The sequence below is a fragment of the Gastrolobium bilobum genome, unplaced genomic scaffold (assembly GCF_033153095.1).
Source record: "Gastrolobium bilobum isolate Gb01-03AN ecotype WA unplaced genomic scaffold, APGP_CSIRO_Gbil_v1 utg32182, whole genome shotgun sequence".
NCBI lineage: Eukaryota > Viridiplantae > Streptophyta > Magnoliopsida > Fabales > Fabaceae > Gastrolobium > Gastrolobium bilobum.
This window is the reverse complement of record NW_026900032.1, coordinates 31,567-46,910: the sequence shown is the minus strand read 5'-3', so window position 1 is coordinate 46,910 and position 15,344 is coordinate 31,567. Positions and strand designations below refer to the sequence as shown.

Genomic DNA, 15,344 nt, shown 5'->3' with positions numbered 1-15,344 from the left:
ATTACAAAAAAAAACTCTTATTAAATATTGAGTTTTATTACTACCATTACAAGAAAAAAACAGTGGGATACAAAAATCGAAATGAGAGAACATGAAAGACGTTATCTTAATTAGGGTAACTACCAATGTTACTATTAATCAATTTCACCGTTAGATCGACTATGTTGATCTAAATGTTATATTTATTTCCATCTTTGTATGGTTATAATTCTCCATATTTAATGTGAAAGCATTAATTATGGGAAATCATAACCATACAAAGGTGAAAATAAATATAAAGTATTAAATATGGAGAATCATAATCATATAAAGATGAAAATAAACATAACTGTTGGATCAACGTATTCAATTTAACGAAAAAATTGATTAGTAGTAAGACTAATTGATTGTTACAATATATTTTTCCTGAATAATAGGAAAATATTATACTTACTAAATTTTTTTTCTTCTTATTACCTCTTATTACCAAATTTTAATAATTAATTTTTGCTAATCTAACGGTTATAATTTATTGAAATTTAATAATTAACTAATAAATATGATCTAATAAATTATAACTATTAGATTTATAGAAATTAACTATTAAAATTTGTTAATAAGACATAATAAAAAAAATAATAAGTATAATCTCTTCTTAAATAATATATTAGTTTTATAAGAGTTATGTTGTAGGAAAAGTGATTGTATAATGTTATAGAAATTCGTTGTACATATCTTAGTTTTTTTCTTTTCTTCAAAAAATATGAGTTCCACAAAATATTATGTGTGTAGAAAATTTTTTTGTGTGATCTTGGATGATGAATGCAAAGCCCGTAATATATTTGTAAATGTGAGAGGAAACGGAATAAGAACCTAGTCAAAACAAAACCTCATCTCAGTTCTCTTTCTCTCTTAGTTCTCCAAAGCCACAAATGATGTCTCTCAGGCTAACCTCTTTCACTCACCTCTTCTCCTCACCCTCTACCGCCACCATTTCTCGCCGTTCTACGGCTATTCTACGGCGGCGCCGCCACTGTCACCAATTCAGACCACGAATACTCGCAGCCACCTTTTCCGTCCAAGGTGCGGCAGCGGAGACCCGGGACCGAGTCGATAACTCGAAGAACAAAGTCCCCGACCGAATCATCACGCCAAGGTCACAGGACTTCAATGCATGGTATCTCGACGTTATAGCCAGCGCCGAGCTAGCCGATTACGGTCCGGTTCGCGGCACAATGGTCATTCGCCCCTACGGTTACGCCATATGGGAATCGATTCAGGTTCGTTTTCATTTTCTTCACTCGTGTTAATTTTCTTTTTCTTTTTAGTTTTTTTAATGTTTTTATTTTGTTGTTCATGTAGGAGTATTTGAATGTGAAGTTAAAGGAGACTGGGCACAGTAACATGTATTTTCCTCAGGTAAAGGTTCTAAATTCTGATTTTTTAATTTTTTTTAATTTTTGAAATTGACACCTTTGGCTTTCAATTGTTAGCTTCACTAGTGAAAATTGTCGTGGCCATGAAAAATCAAAATCATTGTTATATCATAATGATTAGTTAGTTAATTAAAGTTTAGTTATCATAATTAATGATACATATATAAACGAAGGAGAGAAAGTTGGAGAAAGAGAAGTAAAACGAGAACCACCAAGTAAAACGATAAGTAAAGTTTAGTTATCAACTCGGAATGGGTTGTTCTCGCTTAACCAGTGGTCTCGATTTCGAGTGTCTCAGAATGTAGCTGTGTTAAAACTTGGTAGGGAGAATTTTGTCACTCATGTGATCCTACCTAACTCGAATCTGAATAGTTGAATAATCGACGAACAAATGGATAATATAAATAAAAAATGAGAGAAAACTTACATTTTGAACTTGAGATTTTCTATTCAGTAAGGAATCAGATTAAACGACGGGAATTATAGACTTGAGCTAGCAGCTCTAACTGAATATATTCAGTTGCACTAGCTGTAACTGATCAAACCAATTAAAACAGAAACAGTAACTGACTATCAGTATCTCACATCAATAATACAACTGAGATACTAACACACAGTACATATACAATTCAAACACTAATAATAAATAATTTATGGGTAAAGTGTGTGTTATTTTAAAGGATGTAAAGTTGTGTCATTTTAAGATAGAGAAAGAGATAGATAAAGGAGGAGAGAGAGTTGACAAAAAAAATAAAGGTGTGCGTCCCACCTCTTTGTGAGAGTGAAAGGATATAAGTTGTGTCATTTAAAAGGATAAACATTTTTCCCATAGTTTATTTGCCTGGTGCACCAGGTTTATGCAAGTATTTCTCCTATTTAAGAAGCTCACTTGGAGTTGATTAGGTGATTCAAGCTACTATGTTGAGTATTTGCTTGAGTGTGGTTTCATTAATAGTTGAGAGGAGGATTACAAATGGTTTGTATTTTTGTAATGTTTCTTACTACACTATGCTGCTATTTTGTGCCACGTATAGTATTAGAAAGTGAGGGTTGTACAAAGTGAGATCTTGATAATGTGGTATATGATAAGGACCATGACATGAAATTACAATATTTATCATTTGCTTGATGCTTTTTCTCCTATCTGTGCTGCAGTTTATCCCATACTCATTTATAGAGAAAGAAGCAAGTCATGTTGAGGGTTTTAGTCCTGAGTTAGCCCTAGTGACAATTGGGGGTGGAAAGGAACTTGAAGAGAAGCTTGTGGTATGTATTGTCTTCAACGGTTTCTTGGAGTTGATTTTATATACATTTTTTTAATGTTTATTGTAATGTATAAGCTGAATTGAAGTAATTAATCATCTGTAGTATTGATTGAAAAGATGTGACCTAAGGTTTTGTCTTTGATTTGCACTTCTTGAGGCTGTGGCAGGTCCGACCTACAAGTGAAACCATTGTGAATCACATGTTTACTCAATGGATCCATAGCTACCGTGATCTTCCTCTCTTGATTAATCAGGTATTGTGGCTTTGTTTGGCAGCAAAAACTTGCTTTCTTGTATGATGGGATAATGTTACCAACTTTCTTTTTTTAAATGAATTTGGTTCAGTGGGCAAATGTCACAAGATGGGAGATGCGCACTAAACCATTTGTGAGAACTCTTGAATTTCTTTGGCAAGAAGGCCATACTGCTCATGGAACTCCAGAAGAGGCAGAAAATGAGGTCCACATCTTCTCTACACCAAGATGATAAAGTCTTTACTAGTATATTAGCATAATCTGAGTAACAATATTCTCTTAATTGCAGGCTATACAGATGATTGACATCTACACCAGATTTGCTTATGAGCAAGCTGCAATACCTGTTATTGCAGGTCGAAAATCTAAAGTGGAAACATTTGCTGGTGCTTGTAAGACCTATACGATTGAGGCTATGATGGGTGACAAGAAAGCATTACAAGCAGGAACCAGCCACAACCTTGGGCAAAACTTTGCCCGTGCCTTTGGAACACAGGTATCTGATGTGCTTCTTTCATTACTGCAGAATACAAAATATTTCCTTCCTGTGGAGTAATTGTTTTATTTGATTCTTTGTGCTCATGTGACTGCATGCAATAAATTTGTCATTGAGATATTATGTTTTTTGAGTTATTTATTTGGGAAATTAATTTCTTTCCCCCATAAAGCTACAGGTAAGCAAGCTTGATTTTGCAACCTCTCTGTCTTTTTCTATGTTTCATTAGTTTTTTCTGCAAGATGTATTATACAGTCACGACTTCTTACTTGTCACTGTTGAATTTTACACCTTTGAGGTAAATATCTCAAAGTTCTATTAAAGTGAGACCCTTTTTTTTTTTTTTTTTCTCATTTGTAGATGTATGGTTAAAAGTCCTCCATCTGAAAATAAAATTTCTGATGTTGGATTAAGAAAGCTGTTATGTATAAGCAAGAAGAGGTAGGATGAAGAGAGTGGCTATAGTGACAACCACTCAATAAACATAAGTACATAATAATCCTTAAATAGGTAAACACAATTGGTGGTCCTAATATCACTGGCACAAAAAGCCCCAACTTGAGCCAAAGTAATCCTAATTTTAAATAAAATTATAATTTAAATTGAAACTTTTGGAGAAATCCTAAACAACTAAGCTACTAGTAAATACCCACTGATGCTAAATCCTCAATCTATTAAAATGTGATATATTGCTGTAATTATAATATTCCTTTCCGTGGTCCGTTGTGCCTACTCATTCTCCTTCGGTTGCTTTTGCTATAGCATGTAACTCTGATATTTTTACTAATACCAAACCATCTAAAGCATGAATACATACTGGAAGGACTAAACTGGATCTTCTAATAGTTGCAACATGGAGATTCTGTTTTTTTACCTATTTTTGATTTATTTAATTTTGCTATTTATCCCATTTCCTTTCTTTTATCGGGTCTTTTTCCTACTGTTATTATTATTTCTTTTTAAAGTATTGATATTATCCTTTCATTGAGGATGCACTCAAAATGTATGTTTGTGCAGTTCACAGATGAAAATGGACAAAGGGAATATGTTTGGCAGACATCATGGGCAATTAGTACCCGTTTTGTTGGAGGTATCATCATGACACATGGAGATGATGCAGGCCTAATGCTTCCCCCGAAGATGGCACCGATTCAGGTACATCCGGATGCTATTGATGTCTAAATCATGTGGTTGAGACATCATTGTTTAGTTAAATGTAACTGTTGGAACACTTTAAGCCTTGGACAGACAGAGCTGGTAATCTAATAATGTTCAGTAATGTATAATTTGCTTTAGCTGAATAACTTACAGAATATCCAAAAACACTCTTACTCAACACAGAACCTGCATTCTTAGAGTGACATACTGATATTTATTTGTAAATCAAAACCTACGTCTAAGACATTTTGTTGAAGTGTTATGTTTGTAGTCCTCACTTCATTTTCTTCCATGAACTTATAACTTCTAGTATATAGACATTTATTTATATGTGTGATTTGATTCATAACGTTATGTTTTATTACAAGTATCCCTGCATTGCATAACAGAACTTCATTAAGGATATATTTGGATGGAGAAGTTTGGAGGGGGAGAGGAGGGAAAACTTTTCAATTCTAAATTGTGAGAATCATAAAATATTTATGAAAGTGAATAAGGGATGCTTCGAGGGTTACATTATAATCTCATTTTATTCCTCTTAATTTTATAAAATTCTCAAACATAAGGAATGCTTTCTTAAAATGAATAGAATTCTCCCACTCTCCCTTCCACTCTAAACTCCAACAACCAAATATAGGATTTTGTTCCTTGCCTGTGCTTTTATGTTGTAATTTAAATGACTTTTAAATTTTATCAATTTTGACAAAATCATGTTGTGCATTGCCTGGTTTAGGTGGTAATTGTACCCATTTGGAAGAAGGATGATGAGAAAATGGCAGTTCTGAATGCAGCATCATCTGTAAAAGAAGTTCTTCAAAGCTCTGGGGTTAGAGTTAAACTTGATGACTCTGATCAAAGAACCCCTGGGTGGAAATTCAATTTTTGGGAGATGAAGGTTTGGTGTAAAATGGAAATTCAATTTCAGGGTTCAAATCTTGTGCATTGATTCTGCTCATTCCACGTTTGAGTATCTGATTATATCTACATCATTTACATCTTCATATTTCAGGGAGTTCCTCTTAGAATTGAAATTGGTCCTCGTGACGTGTCTAATGGAAGTGTGGTGATATCCAGGAGAGATATCCCTGGGAAGCCAGGAAAAGTCTTTGGAATCTCTATGGAGCCATCAATTTTGCAGGCTTATGTTAAAGACAAGTTGGATGAGATACAGTCTTCTCTTCTGGAAAGGGCTATTGCATTTCGAGACAGGTTCATTCCTTTTCTGTTACTTTTGGCTTGTGACTTTTAAACATTATTTTGTCTAACTGAAATGCTTTGAATTCTTCAAAATAGTTATTATTTATTGGTATTAGTCACATTAATCATCTCTCCCCTAAAGTGTAGAATGTTAAGGCAGCATAACCTTTAGTTGAGGGCAAAATAAAGTTGTACTTTGCTTACATAATTTCCACCAAGAAAATTCTGTGCGCGCATTTTGGCTTCAGTGTCAAATATATGGTTTCAGCTAGACTAAGTTTAGTAGGTCTTAATTATTGTCCTGCAAGGCACTGCAATTAAATGGAGAGCAAAGAGGTTCAGAAACTGAATATTTTGACTTGCCCCTAGGATATATATGTGCGCCTTGTACCAATCTAATTGATGGTTCTGCATCTAAATTTTATGTAATTTTAGCTGTGAATTTAATTTCTGAACGATATTTTCCAGTGTGGTTTACTAATTAAATGGATATATTATAGGATGACGGCCTATATTTTCACGTAGTTGATCTCTTCAAGATTGTTTGGGCCCAGTTAAATAGTTGAGAAAAAATTCCACCAAGCTGTATACTTGCTATACTGATTAAAATACACTAGAATGTCATATGATAGAATAAGAACTGCCTTTAATGCTTTGCCGGTGACAAAAATTATTCCAATCTCTTCTAAATAGGCAATCAATTGGAATGAGGGTTTCCCTTGTTTATTAGGGTTTTATTAAGAATGTTTCAATGAATGATTTCCGTGTGTTATATTATAGACTTGTAGACCAATGCAATCAAACTCAATAGCTTCTTGCTTCTGAAATTTAGTAGAAATTTCATTTTTTTTTAATATTTCACTCTTTTCAAGTTATGCTCATTCCATTGCACACATTTTCAATGGCATCCCCGGCAAACAGGCAGATTGACATGCACAGTATTTCTTTTGCAGTAATATTATAGATGTGAGCACATACGATGATCTTAAAGCTGCAATATCACAAGGCAAATGGGCAAGGGGCCCTTGGTCTGCTAGGTTGTAATTTTTTTAAACCCATTTTCTTCTGTAAACATGTTTTGATGATGGAAACATAACTTCTTCCAGCATATATAGTTAAGCACCATGATTCAGGAATCTAATATCAAGCTTATACAATGTCACAGTGATGAAGATGAGTTAAAAGTAAAAGAGGAAACCGGAGCAACTATCAGGTGTTTTCCTTTTGAACAGCCAGAAGGGAATAAAAGATGCTTGATGACTGGAGATCCTGCTCAAGAAGTGGCTATTTTTGCCAAATCTTACTGACTCTGCAAGCTTGTTTATTCTTTAAACTCCCAAACAATATGATCTGCAAGCGGGTTCTTGTACTTAATTTTCTGTTTGAATTTTTACTGGCTTTTTTGGGAAGTCAATTTTTTGTTATAACTTAGTTAAGTTATTAAGAAAAATGTAATATATTGATTCAGTGTAACTTCTATTCTTTGTCTGTTGTCATTGTTTAGAAAGATGATTGAGATGATGCTGTGGAGGATAGAATTTGAAGAATTTATATCACTCCAGTTTGATGATGTCTCGGTAATTTATGGACGCCTTTACATAGTTTAACTGGTTTGCCTGGGTTTGTACACGGGTGGGATAAATTCGAAATTAATTTTTAAATGGAGTGCTAAAATATTTTATGTTGCTTAGTGTATAGTGGCTTTTTGCCTTCATTTGAATTCTTCAGAGCAAGGGGATGAAAGAGTATCATCCGTTTATGTTCCCTTTTAGTAAAATCTTTATTTTGATTAAGTTTGTTAGAGGACACCCACTAAAATGTTTATGTGATCCTCACCGTTGTGTCACATGCTAGGATGGGGTAGCTGATGAATCAGAAAAGAAACCTACTTTCATGAGCAATCGTATGTCAAATGATACCTTGAAACTGCGCAAGCACCCTAACTTCCAATTAGCAGTACAAAACTTTAGTATCTGAAACTCAGAAATAATCATTTCTACAAGCGTTTCAGGACCATCACTCCAAAACCAATACCAAGAAATGTTGCTACTGAAATTCCAAAAATGCCTGTAAGGATTCCAGGAACAACTAAAGATTCCCAGCCTTTGGCCTTGGCCATCCCACAGGCTGTTGTAGGACCTCCGATATTGGCATTTGATGCTAAAAGTAACAGCTTCAGATCAAACTTAAACAACTTTCCTAATCCAAGAACAATAACAAGATGGATAGTTACTTGAACTAGGGCAAACATGAAAATACTCGGGGCTGTCTTGATAACATTCCATATACTTCCACTAGCTCCCACCACCACAAAAAATACCTGGGAAATGCATCTGATGTTAAATATTATAGGCCACAGGATGTTAAAATTTTTCATAGAATATCAATTAGAAAGTGCAATTCATCTTAGAAAGTATAAATTCCCAAGGTTATTTAAAATCATCTCATAAAAAGTAATATTTGGAAGTGCTTTTCAAATAATATAATGTGACATGGAAGAAAAGCTGTCTGGACCAAAGAAATCAAGCATATTTCTTAAGAGCACTTATTAGCCACTATTAGATTCCGTATTTTATATAATCTTCAAAGTGGTGGCACAAGCATATTTCATGATAACTACTGACCTCATTATTATGGCATGCTGGAAAACACTGAAATATATATTACTAAGTCAATAGATATCTTTTGACTGAGTATCCAATCCAACAACAAAAATGGGTGTCAATATACACGTTGCCAAAAACAAAACTTAGCTATGCAAGCTCCAATATCATAGCGCCTCAAGGCATACATCTATAAAAAAAATTCTATCATCCCAAGAGCCTTAACTCAAGCTAGAAGTCCTTATGAAATTGCTTGATTCCAGGATCAAATTGCACCTAGGCCACTTAGCCTACACTTAAAAGCCTACCCTCCTTTTCCCCGTATTAGAATCTAGGTCTTAGACCTTCCTCTGTAAACTATTTAAAAAGACTATTAGAACAGAAATATTTTGAAATCATTTTGGTCCTTTTCAGTATTCCAACCAAGTATCTAAAATGTTAGATATTACTAGTGTCTAGTAAATTTGTAATGTCTGACACGCTATTATTAATAGAGTATCCAGTCAATTACTTGGATGGTCAGCTCCTATTGTCTTCCAAAGAGAAATAGCTTGGGTTATATGCATAGTAACAGGATCGGAAATGAAAACTTTAGAGTATTTATAAACTGACAGCAGAAGCAGCTTTAAAGCTCCTTTTATAAAAAAAAAAAAGCATAAAAAGTTATACAACCCCAAAATTTATCTAATTTCATTTTCTGTTTGTTTGGATTTATTTCGAAATTGAAACCTGTTTTCAACAAACAACATAATCAAATTTCGGTCCACCTGTTCCTGGAACCCTTCACCCCTGTATATAAACCTGATCCAAGTCACCAGAAACCTTAAAATCTAGCCTACCCAAATATTTGGAACCTAAAAATTCACCTGCTCCCCCTTTTTACTACTAGTCCTACATCAACCACACTACCAATAAAAAAACAAAAACAAAACAAACAACACAGAGCAAGACATTTCCACAGCCTTAACTGTAATTGCCAAAATAAAGAATTTACATACTTGATAACTCAGGATCACAAAATCCACATCCACAGCTATCTACTGAAACAAAGTGAAGCATAAGAACCTCCAAAGTTTTTGTTACCTGCATCAAAACCAGTGCAACAGTATGACCAGCTGGTCCAAGGGGACCAATCTGCCTTGGGAGAAGAGTGGCTAAAATGACTATGATGGCAGTTACTCCTGGGAGAATTCCTCCTTGGATGCCATATAATTTTGATAGGTATTTGGCAGCCCCACATATCAAAAAAGATGTAGCCAATGCAGTAGCAGTCTGCAACACAGGTATGTTTCCCTGATAATCCGACTCCATCATATACATTGCATCATCTGCCAAGATTACTTATAAAATCAACAGAAATTTCCATTCCAGAATGTGTATTTGATTATTTGGTTTCTTCATAATGAATAGACAATTTTATAAAACTTACATAATCAACAAAAATGAATAACTTCATTAAGATCAATGTCTATTGCTTTCACTATATAAATTTCCAGCAGTTTCTGATTAAATTCCTCATATATAAGGAATCCTACTCCCTTTTTTTTTCCAACTCCTTTCAAAATCTGAAGTATCTTTCTTTTGGGAATAAACAACTTTGCCTTTTCCCCTTATTGAATTATCACAGATATTCGCAAGACAATATCTGTTAAATTAAATTTATCGGTAAAAGTTAAAAAAGAAAAAAATCATTTCATGAATAACACTGGAAACAATCTACATATGTGAGTGTTAGTGTGTTCATTCTGACAACTTATGCAAAACCAATTAGCATGCAAATTTGAAATATCTTAATCTCTTTTTTCCCAGTTAATTGAAAGATCCTAATCATCTTGAAATAAAATATCACAAATTGTTAAATGTATTATGACCAAATATTAAATTACAACTTTTCATACTACCCACTGAAATAGAACATTGGTTCTACAAATTCTTGCTAGAGCTCAGAGAAAACAACGATAAACAGCTTATATTTTAGAATATTGTTTAAGGATCTGAAAGGAAGAACCAAGTAATGTAGCCAAACAGGACGTAACAAGAACGAGAAAATTGTACCAGTGGTTGGCGCTGCAGCCTCAGCAGGTATTTTAGAAGCCAATGCAAACAATACCATAAAATATATAGCACAGATAACATTATCTGCTGCCACTCCTGCAGCTAAAACTGATGCAGACACACCAAGCGCCTCTGAAATTGCAACATAATTAACAGCTACAGCAATCAACAAGAAAAGGACAAAAGAAATTCATTCAGGGATTAAAATTATAGTTGTAAAAATCAATGTCCACATTCAAAATAATTTAACAACTGAAAATTAACACATCAATTTCCATGCAACCTAAGTATCCATCATGTTAAAACTTGCATGAAAGGATATACTTATGGTCTCAATCTCAAGTATTCAATGGTACATAAATGCTTCATCCCCATTGCCATCATAGTCTTGTGTATTCATCTTATTTGGGAGCTAAGAGTTCAATATTGAAGAAAGTTTACTTTCCATTTTGTCTTTTGTTGAACCATGCTAAGCATTTCAGCAAAAGCTAAGACTAGCTAGAAGAATGCTAATGTTTTGTCAGGAAGGGTTTGGGGTAATCTATTCTATGGAAAACCCCCTACATTGCAGCCAGAGAAAAATGAAAGGATAATCTGGCCAAGTTAAATCTGTTTTAAAGTTATATGGAAGAATCTCGTCAGAAAATAGTATATAAGTACTATAAGCATGCAGAGGATAAAATAACACAAAATATAAATCCAAATAACATTATAACCATTTATTAGTAAGGGTAGATTATTGTTATCATAAAAACTTCAATGAACTTCTAATTCATATCCACGCATTAGGTCCAGAAGCAAACTACAAGTTAGCATACAGCAAATTAGTTTAAGCACTTACATCCTCCAATATAGCTACCCATGAGAGCAGCAGCTATTTTCCAGTTGTCAGGACCAAGCGATCGCATAGGCACTATAAGAAATGCCACTAGAGTGCCAACAATAGAAGCAACTGCCATCCATAAGATCAAAATAAAATTACAAATAACAAAAAGTTTCCATCCATTCTCTCAAATAACGATAGTACTTTTTAAAAAACAATTATGATGTCAAGATTAAAATACAAATGAATCAATCCATTCTCTCAAATAACAGAAAATAGTACATTCCGAATCTAACAAAAAATAGGATGACCATTTTGAGCAAGCCATTCTCAAATTTTCTGAGAACCACAAAATAGCTAGAGTAGTATTTCTGGTAATGGTAATGTTTAGGTATGCATGAAGTTGCTATTAGTATCACCTGACCCAAGTAAAAAAGCTAAGAGTAGTGTCCCAGTTGAACGCACCACATGCTGCAAGTTTGCTCCAAACAATAGCAATGGAATAGATATGGGTAGCAGAAACTCCAAGACAATAGAATATGCTGGAGAATCAAATGGAAGTATTCCCAGATTACTTGCTGCAAGACCAACTAACGTGCTCACCAGAGCAGCACTTACCATGCTCCCAATCTTGGTCTTCTCTGACCTTGCATTTCACATCAATATATCTTCATTTACTACTATGATAACCAGGACGCCATCAAGAACAGAAGAACCTATCTTTCTATATACAATAGCATTCCAAAAATATGTGTCAGATAATAAAAGTAATTTGAACCTCACATTTCTTTGTTACCAATTCCAAATGGCTTTCAAAATATTAAGCATTTTCCAACTCCACAATGAGTGATTTCAAAGCATTAGCTAGCACTGGCAATGTTGGTGACAAAGTTCGAATGTGCCAAGATTGAAGACCCTAGTCTCAGCTTTTAGAAAGAAGAAAAATGTAAAGAACCTTGGGATACACCACCCCAAAAGCTAGCTCTAAGGGTGGGAGTGCCCAAGGCGTTATAAACTCCACATTAGTTGCACATACAACCAATGTGGGACTATATATCTCAACACGCTCCCTCACACAAGAGCCCTTTGGGCTTGAAGCGTGGACAATGCGACAGGCCCAGCCTACCTGTGCTAAGAAACTCCACAAGAGAAAGTGGGGGACGGCGAGACTCTGATACCATGTAAAGAACCTTGGGATACACCACCCCAAAAGCTAGCTCTAAGGGTGGGAGTGCCCAAGGCCTTATAAACTCCACATTAGTTGCACATACAACCAATGTGGGACTATATATCTCAACAAAAAGTATAAGGAGAAAGACATAGGAACCATGAATTGAACCTTTTATATTCATTGTAGAAATTCTGCTTTGCTGATGGAAATTAATACAAGAGACTGTGAAGAACATTGTCAAGAGTTCTCAAAAATCAAAACAGTTTTGGGAATTGCAATGCCCTGTAGAGGTAAAAAGATAATCTTTTCTCCCCATCATATTGGAAAAATTACAGGAAAAAAAAAAAATTCTGTTTCAATAATCATACGAAAGGTAGGAACTTTGAATTCAATATAAATGTCACTTGTGCTTACTCAACTGGGTTTGATGATTGGTAGAGGACTGGAATGTAACATGATAAAGACACTTCATAAATGAAGTTTTATTAAAATATGTGAATATTGTCATATGTTAAGTGAAATTTTAACAATCCGTTCTGAGTAGAGCACATTCAAATCTCTTATAAACCCAACATATGCATATATCTCACAGCCAAATAATATCATACATATACTTGAGTTTCCAAGATTCTTGGAATTTAAGATTCGCCCAAGGAACATAATTATTTGTACAACTAAGCGAAGCTGCTTCTTCAAGCAAACTAAAACAAGGGTTTTGCTAAGGTTAAGGATTAAAACAAGGAACATAATTATTACTTTTTATGTTATTTTTTAGTTTTGAAGTAACAACTAAAAGTTACTTCAAAACTAAAAAATAACATAAAAATTAATAATTTTCCCCTCAGTTTTTAGAGGAACCATACAAATGGAGGAAGGAAAACAACTACCAAATTGCAAATGATTCAGCTAAGAGAGAGAGAGAGAGAGAGATGATTACCAGAGACCAAAAGCGCCAATGGTGAAGAGAATGGACCAAATACCCCAGTGGTCATCGGGGGATACGATAGGGTGTCTCAGCTGTGACCTCAACGCAACACTTCGATTTGAACGAGGTTTCTTCGAGGAAAACGAGGTCAGCGTTTGTGTGGTCGTGCTTTGAAGTAGTGGAGATGTGTTGACGGTTCTATGGATAAAACAGTGGGGTGACAGGTGGCACGACGATATTGGTCGTGACAGAGAGAGGACGGTGACCGCCGGCACTCCGGAGGTAGCCATTAGTAAGGGTAGATTCTGATGGGAGGTGAGTGAAGTGGCTTGTTATCTGAGTGCATTTCAAATGTTCATTTCATTTCATAGTACAAGATGACATGTGATGATCACGTGGCAAAAGGCCATGGATTAACACGTTTATCGCACGTGACAAGTTCAGGTTTCATGGCCACAACCTGGGGTTTTATTTTGTTTTTTTCTAAATAATATTATAAAAAAATAATTTGTCTCAATTGGTACCTGTGCAAAAAGTCATTTCACGTGGTTTCAGGTGAAATATTATATAGAAATGCTACTACGTGATAATGAAATATTACGTTAGTGTGTTGCTTACATATTTCATTAGCCACCCATGGCAAAAAAAAAAAAAATTACAACTAAAACAAAAATAATAAACCTTTTTTAAAATATTATATCATAGAGGATTTTTTTAATGTGCTCCATGAGCACAATATACTTGATGGTCTTTTATCAAAAGAGGAATTTTTTTCTTTTATTTATATCCTTTTCTTCCTTCTAAATCTTCTCCTAATCCCTTTTCCTTTCTACTTTTGGAAAAGGAGTACAAATTTCCATAGCATAATAAATGAGCTCTATCATAAAAAAACTTTGTCAAAAGTTTAGTATATCCAAGGGCTTTATTACTCTCAAATAAAAAGAAAAAAACTTTCTCTTGCACTCATATTGATATTTGAGCTGCTCTTTATTTTCTCTCTTGGTGGGTCCCATTTTTGGTTGAGTTTATAGGAAAATGTTTTATTTTTCTATTATTGAGAGTAACTAGTATATTATTCGTGCTTTTGTTGTTCGCCGTGGTTAGTTAATCACACTGCAAATCTTATACTTACAAAAAATTGTGTTACTATCTTGTTCAATATTTCATGTGAAAAAAACTACAGCATTGATACAGAACTTTGCAAATATCAATCATAAACAAAAATCTGCTATCCAGAGTGATCAATATTATGCAAATCAAATATAGTTATCTACTCGATGAGTTATGTAAAAAATAAATACGCCATAGTAGATTATGTTAAAATGAGGATGGCTAAAAAAAGAAAAATGCATACAACTTATTGCTAACTATAACAGCCACCAATAAAATCAAGGTAACAAACAGACCAAGAAAATATGAAATTAAAAGATCAGCTTGTACCTATAATAAGAAAACATTATTAATTCAGTGTCATTCAGTGGCAATCATTGGAGGGATAAGTTCAACACATACCAAACGTGATTTTCTATGTTTATGCATTACCGGGGACTTCCTCTTCTACCATCATATTTATGCCTACGATACAAAATGCAAATGCTCATTAAATAAATTACGCTAATACGTTAACACCCAGAAGTAATAGTCTCAGAAAAAAAAATTTGGATTATTTTTTTAGAACCCAAAAAACGTTGTCTGAAAGAGATTTGAAAGAAAATTAACCAAATATTCATGTATGAGTCATATTTTTTGCTTACATTGGAACAAATATGTCTAAACAGCATCAAATCAATACACATGCTAAACATTTGTAACAATATAAAGAACCCACAATGATAAATTTTTAAAAAACAACAACATATATTCGAGTCCACCAAAGACTTAAGGAATGAGGTGACAATAGCTTCGCTGCTTCAAACTCTTGAAACTTGATATCTTGGCTCATTATATGACTCCAAATTGTTTTTTTTACGTTGACCTTAAAT

General features: G+C 34.1%; 2 protein-coding genes across 2 annotated transcripts; one reads left to right on the top strand and one right to left on the bottom strand.

The window, feature by feature from the left end:
• The first annotated feature begins 866 nt into the window (after positions 1-866).
• LOC133294940 (proline--tRNA ligase, chloroplastic/mitochondrial) lies at positions 867-7,374 on the top strand. Its single transcript, XM_061493708.1, has 11 exons — positions 867-1,259; positions 1,342-1,398; positions 2,571-2,681; positions 2,848-2,934; positions 3,026-3,139; positions 3,224-3,430; positions 4,448-4,585; positions 5,322-5,483; positions 5,598-5,797; positions 6,739-6,822; positions 6,951-7,374. The coding sequence occupies exons 1-11, from the start codon at positions 912-914 to the stop codon at positions 7,090-7,092; spliced, it is 1,650 nt and encodes a 549-aa protein (XP_061349692.1). The 5' UTR covers positions 867-911; the 3' UTR covers positions 7,093-7,374.
• Positions 7,375-7,728: 354 nt separating this feature from the next.
• LOC133294943 (uncharacterized) lies at positions 7,729-13,666 on the bottom strand. The gene is made up of 6 exons (XM_061493712.1): positions 13,375-13,666; positions 11,686-11,912; positions 11,285-11,395; positions 10,444-10,599; positions 9,472-9,716; positions 7,729-8,105 (listed from the first exon to the last, which is right to left on the bottom strand). The coding sequence occupies exons 1-6, from the start codon at positions 13,650-13,652 to the stop codon at positions 7,782-7,784; spliced, it is 1,341 nt and encodes a 446-aa protein (XP_061349696.1). The 5' UTR covers positions 13,653-13,666; the 3' UTR covers positions 7,729-7,781.
• Positions 13,667-15,344: the final 1,678 nt, after the last annotated feature.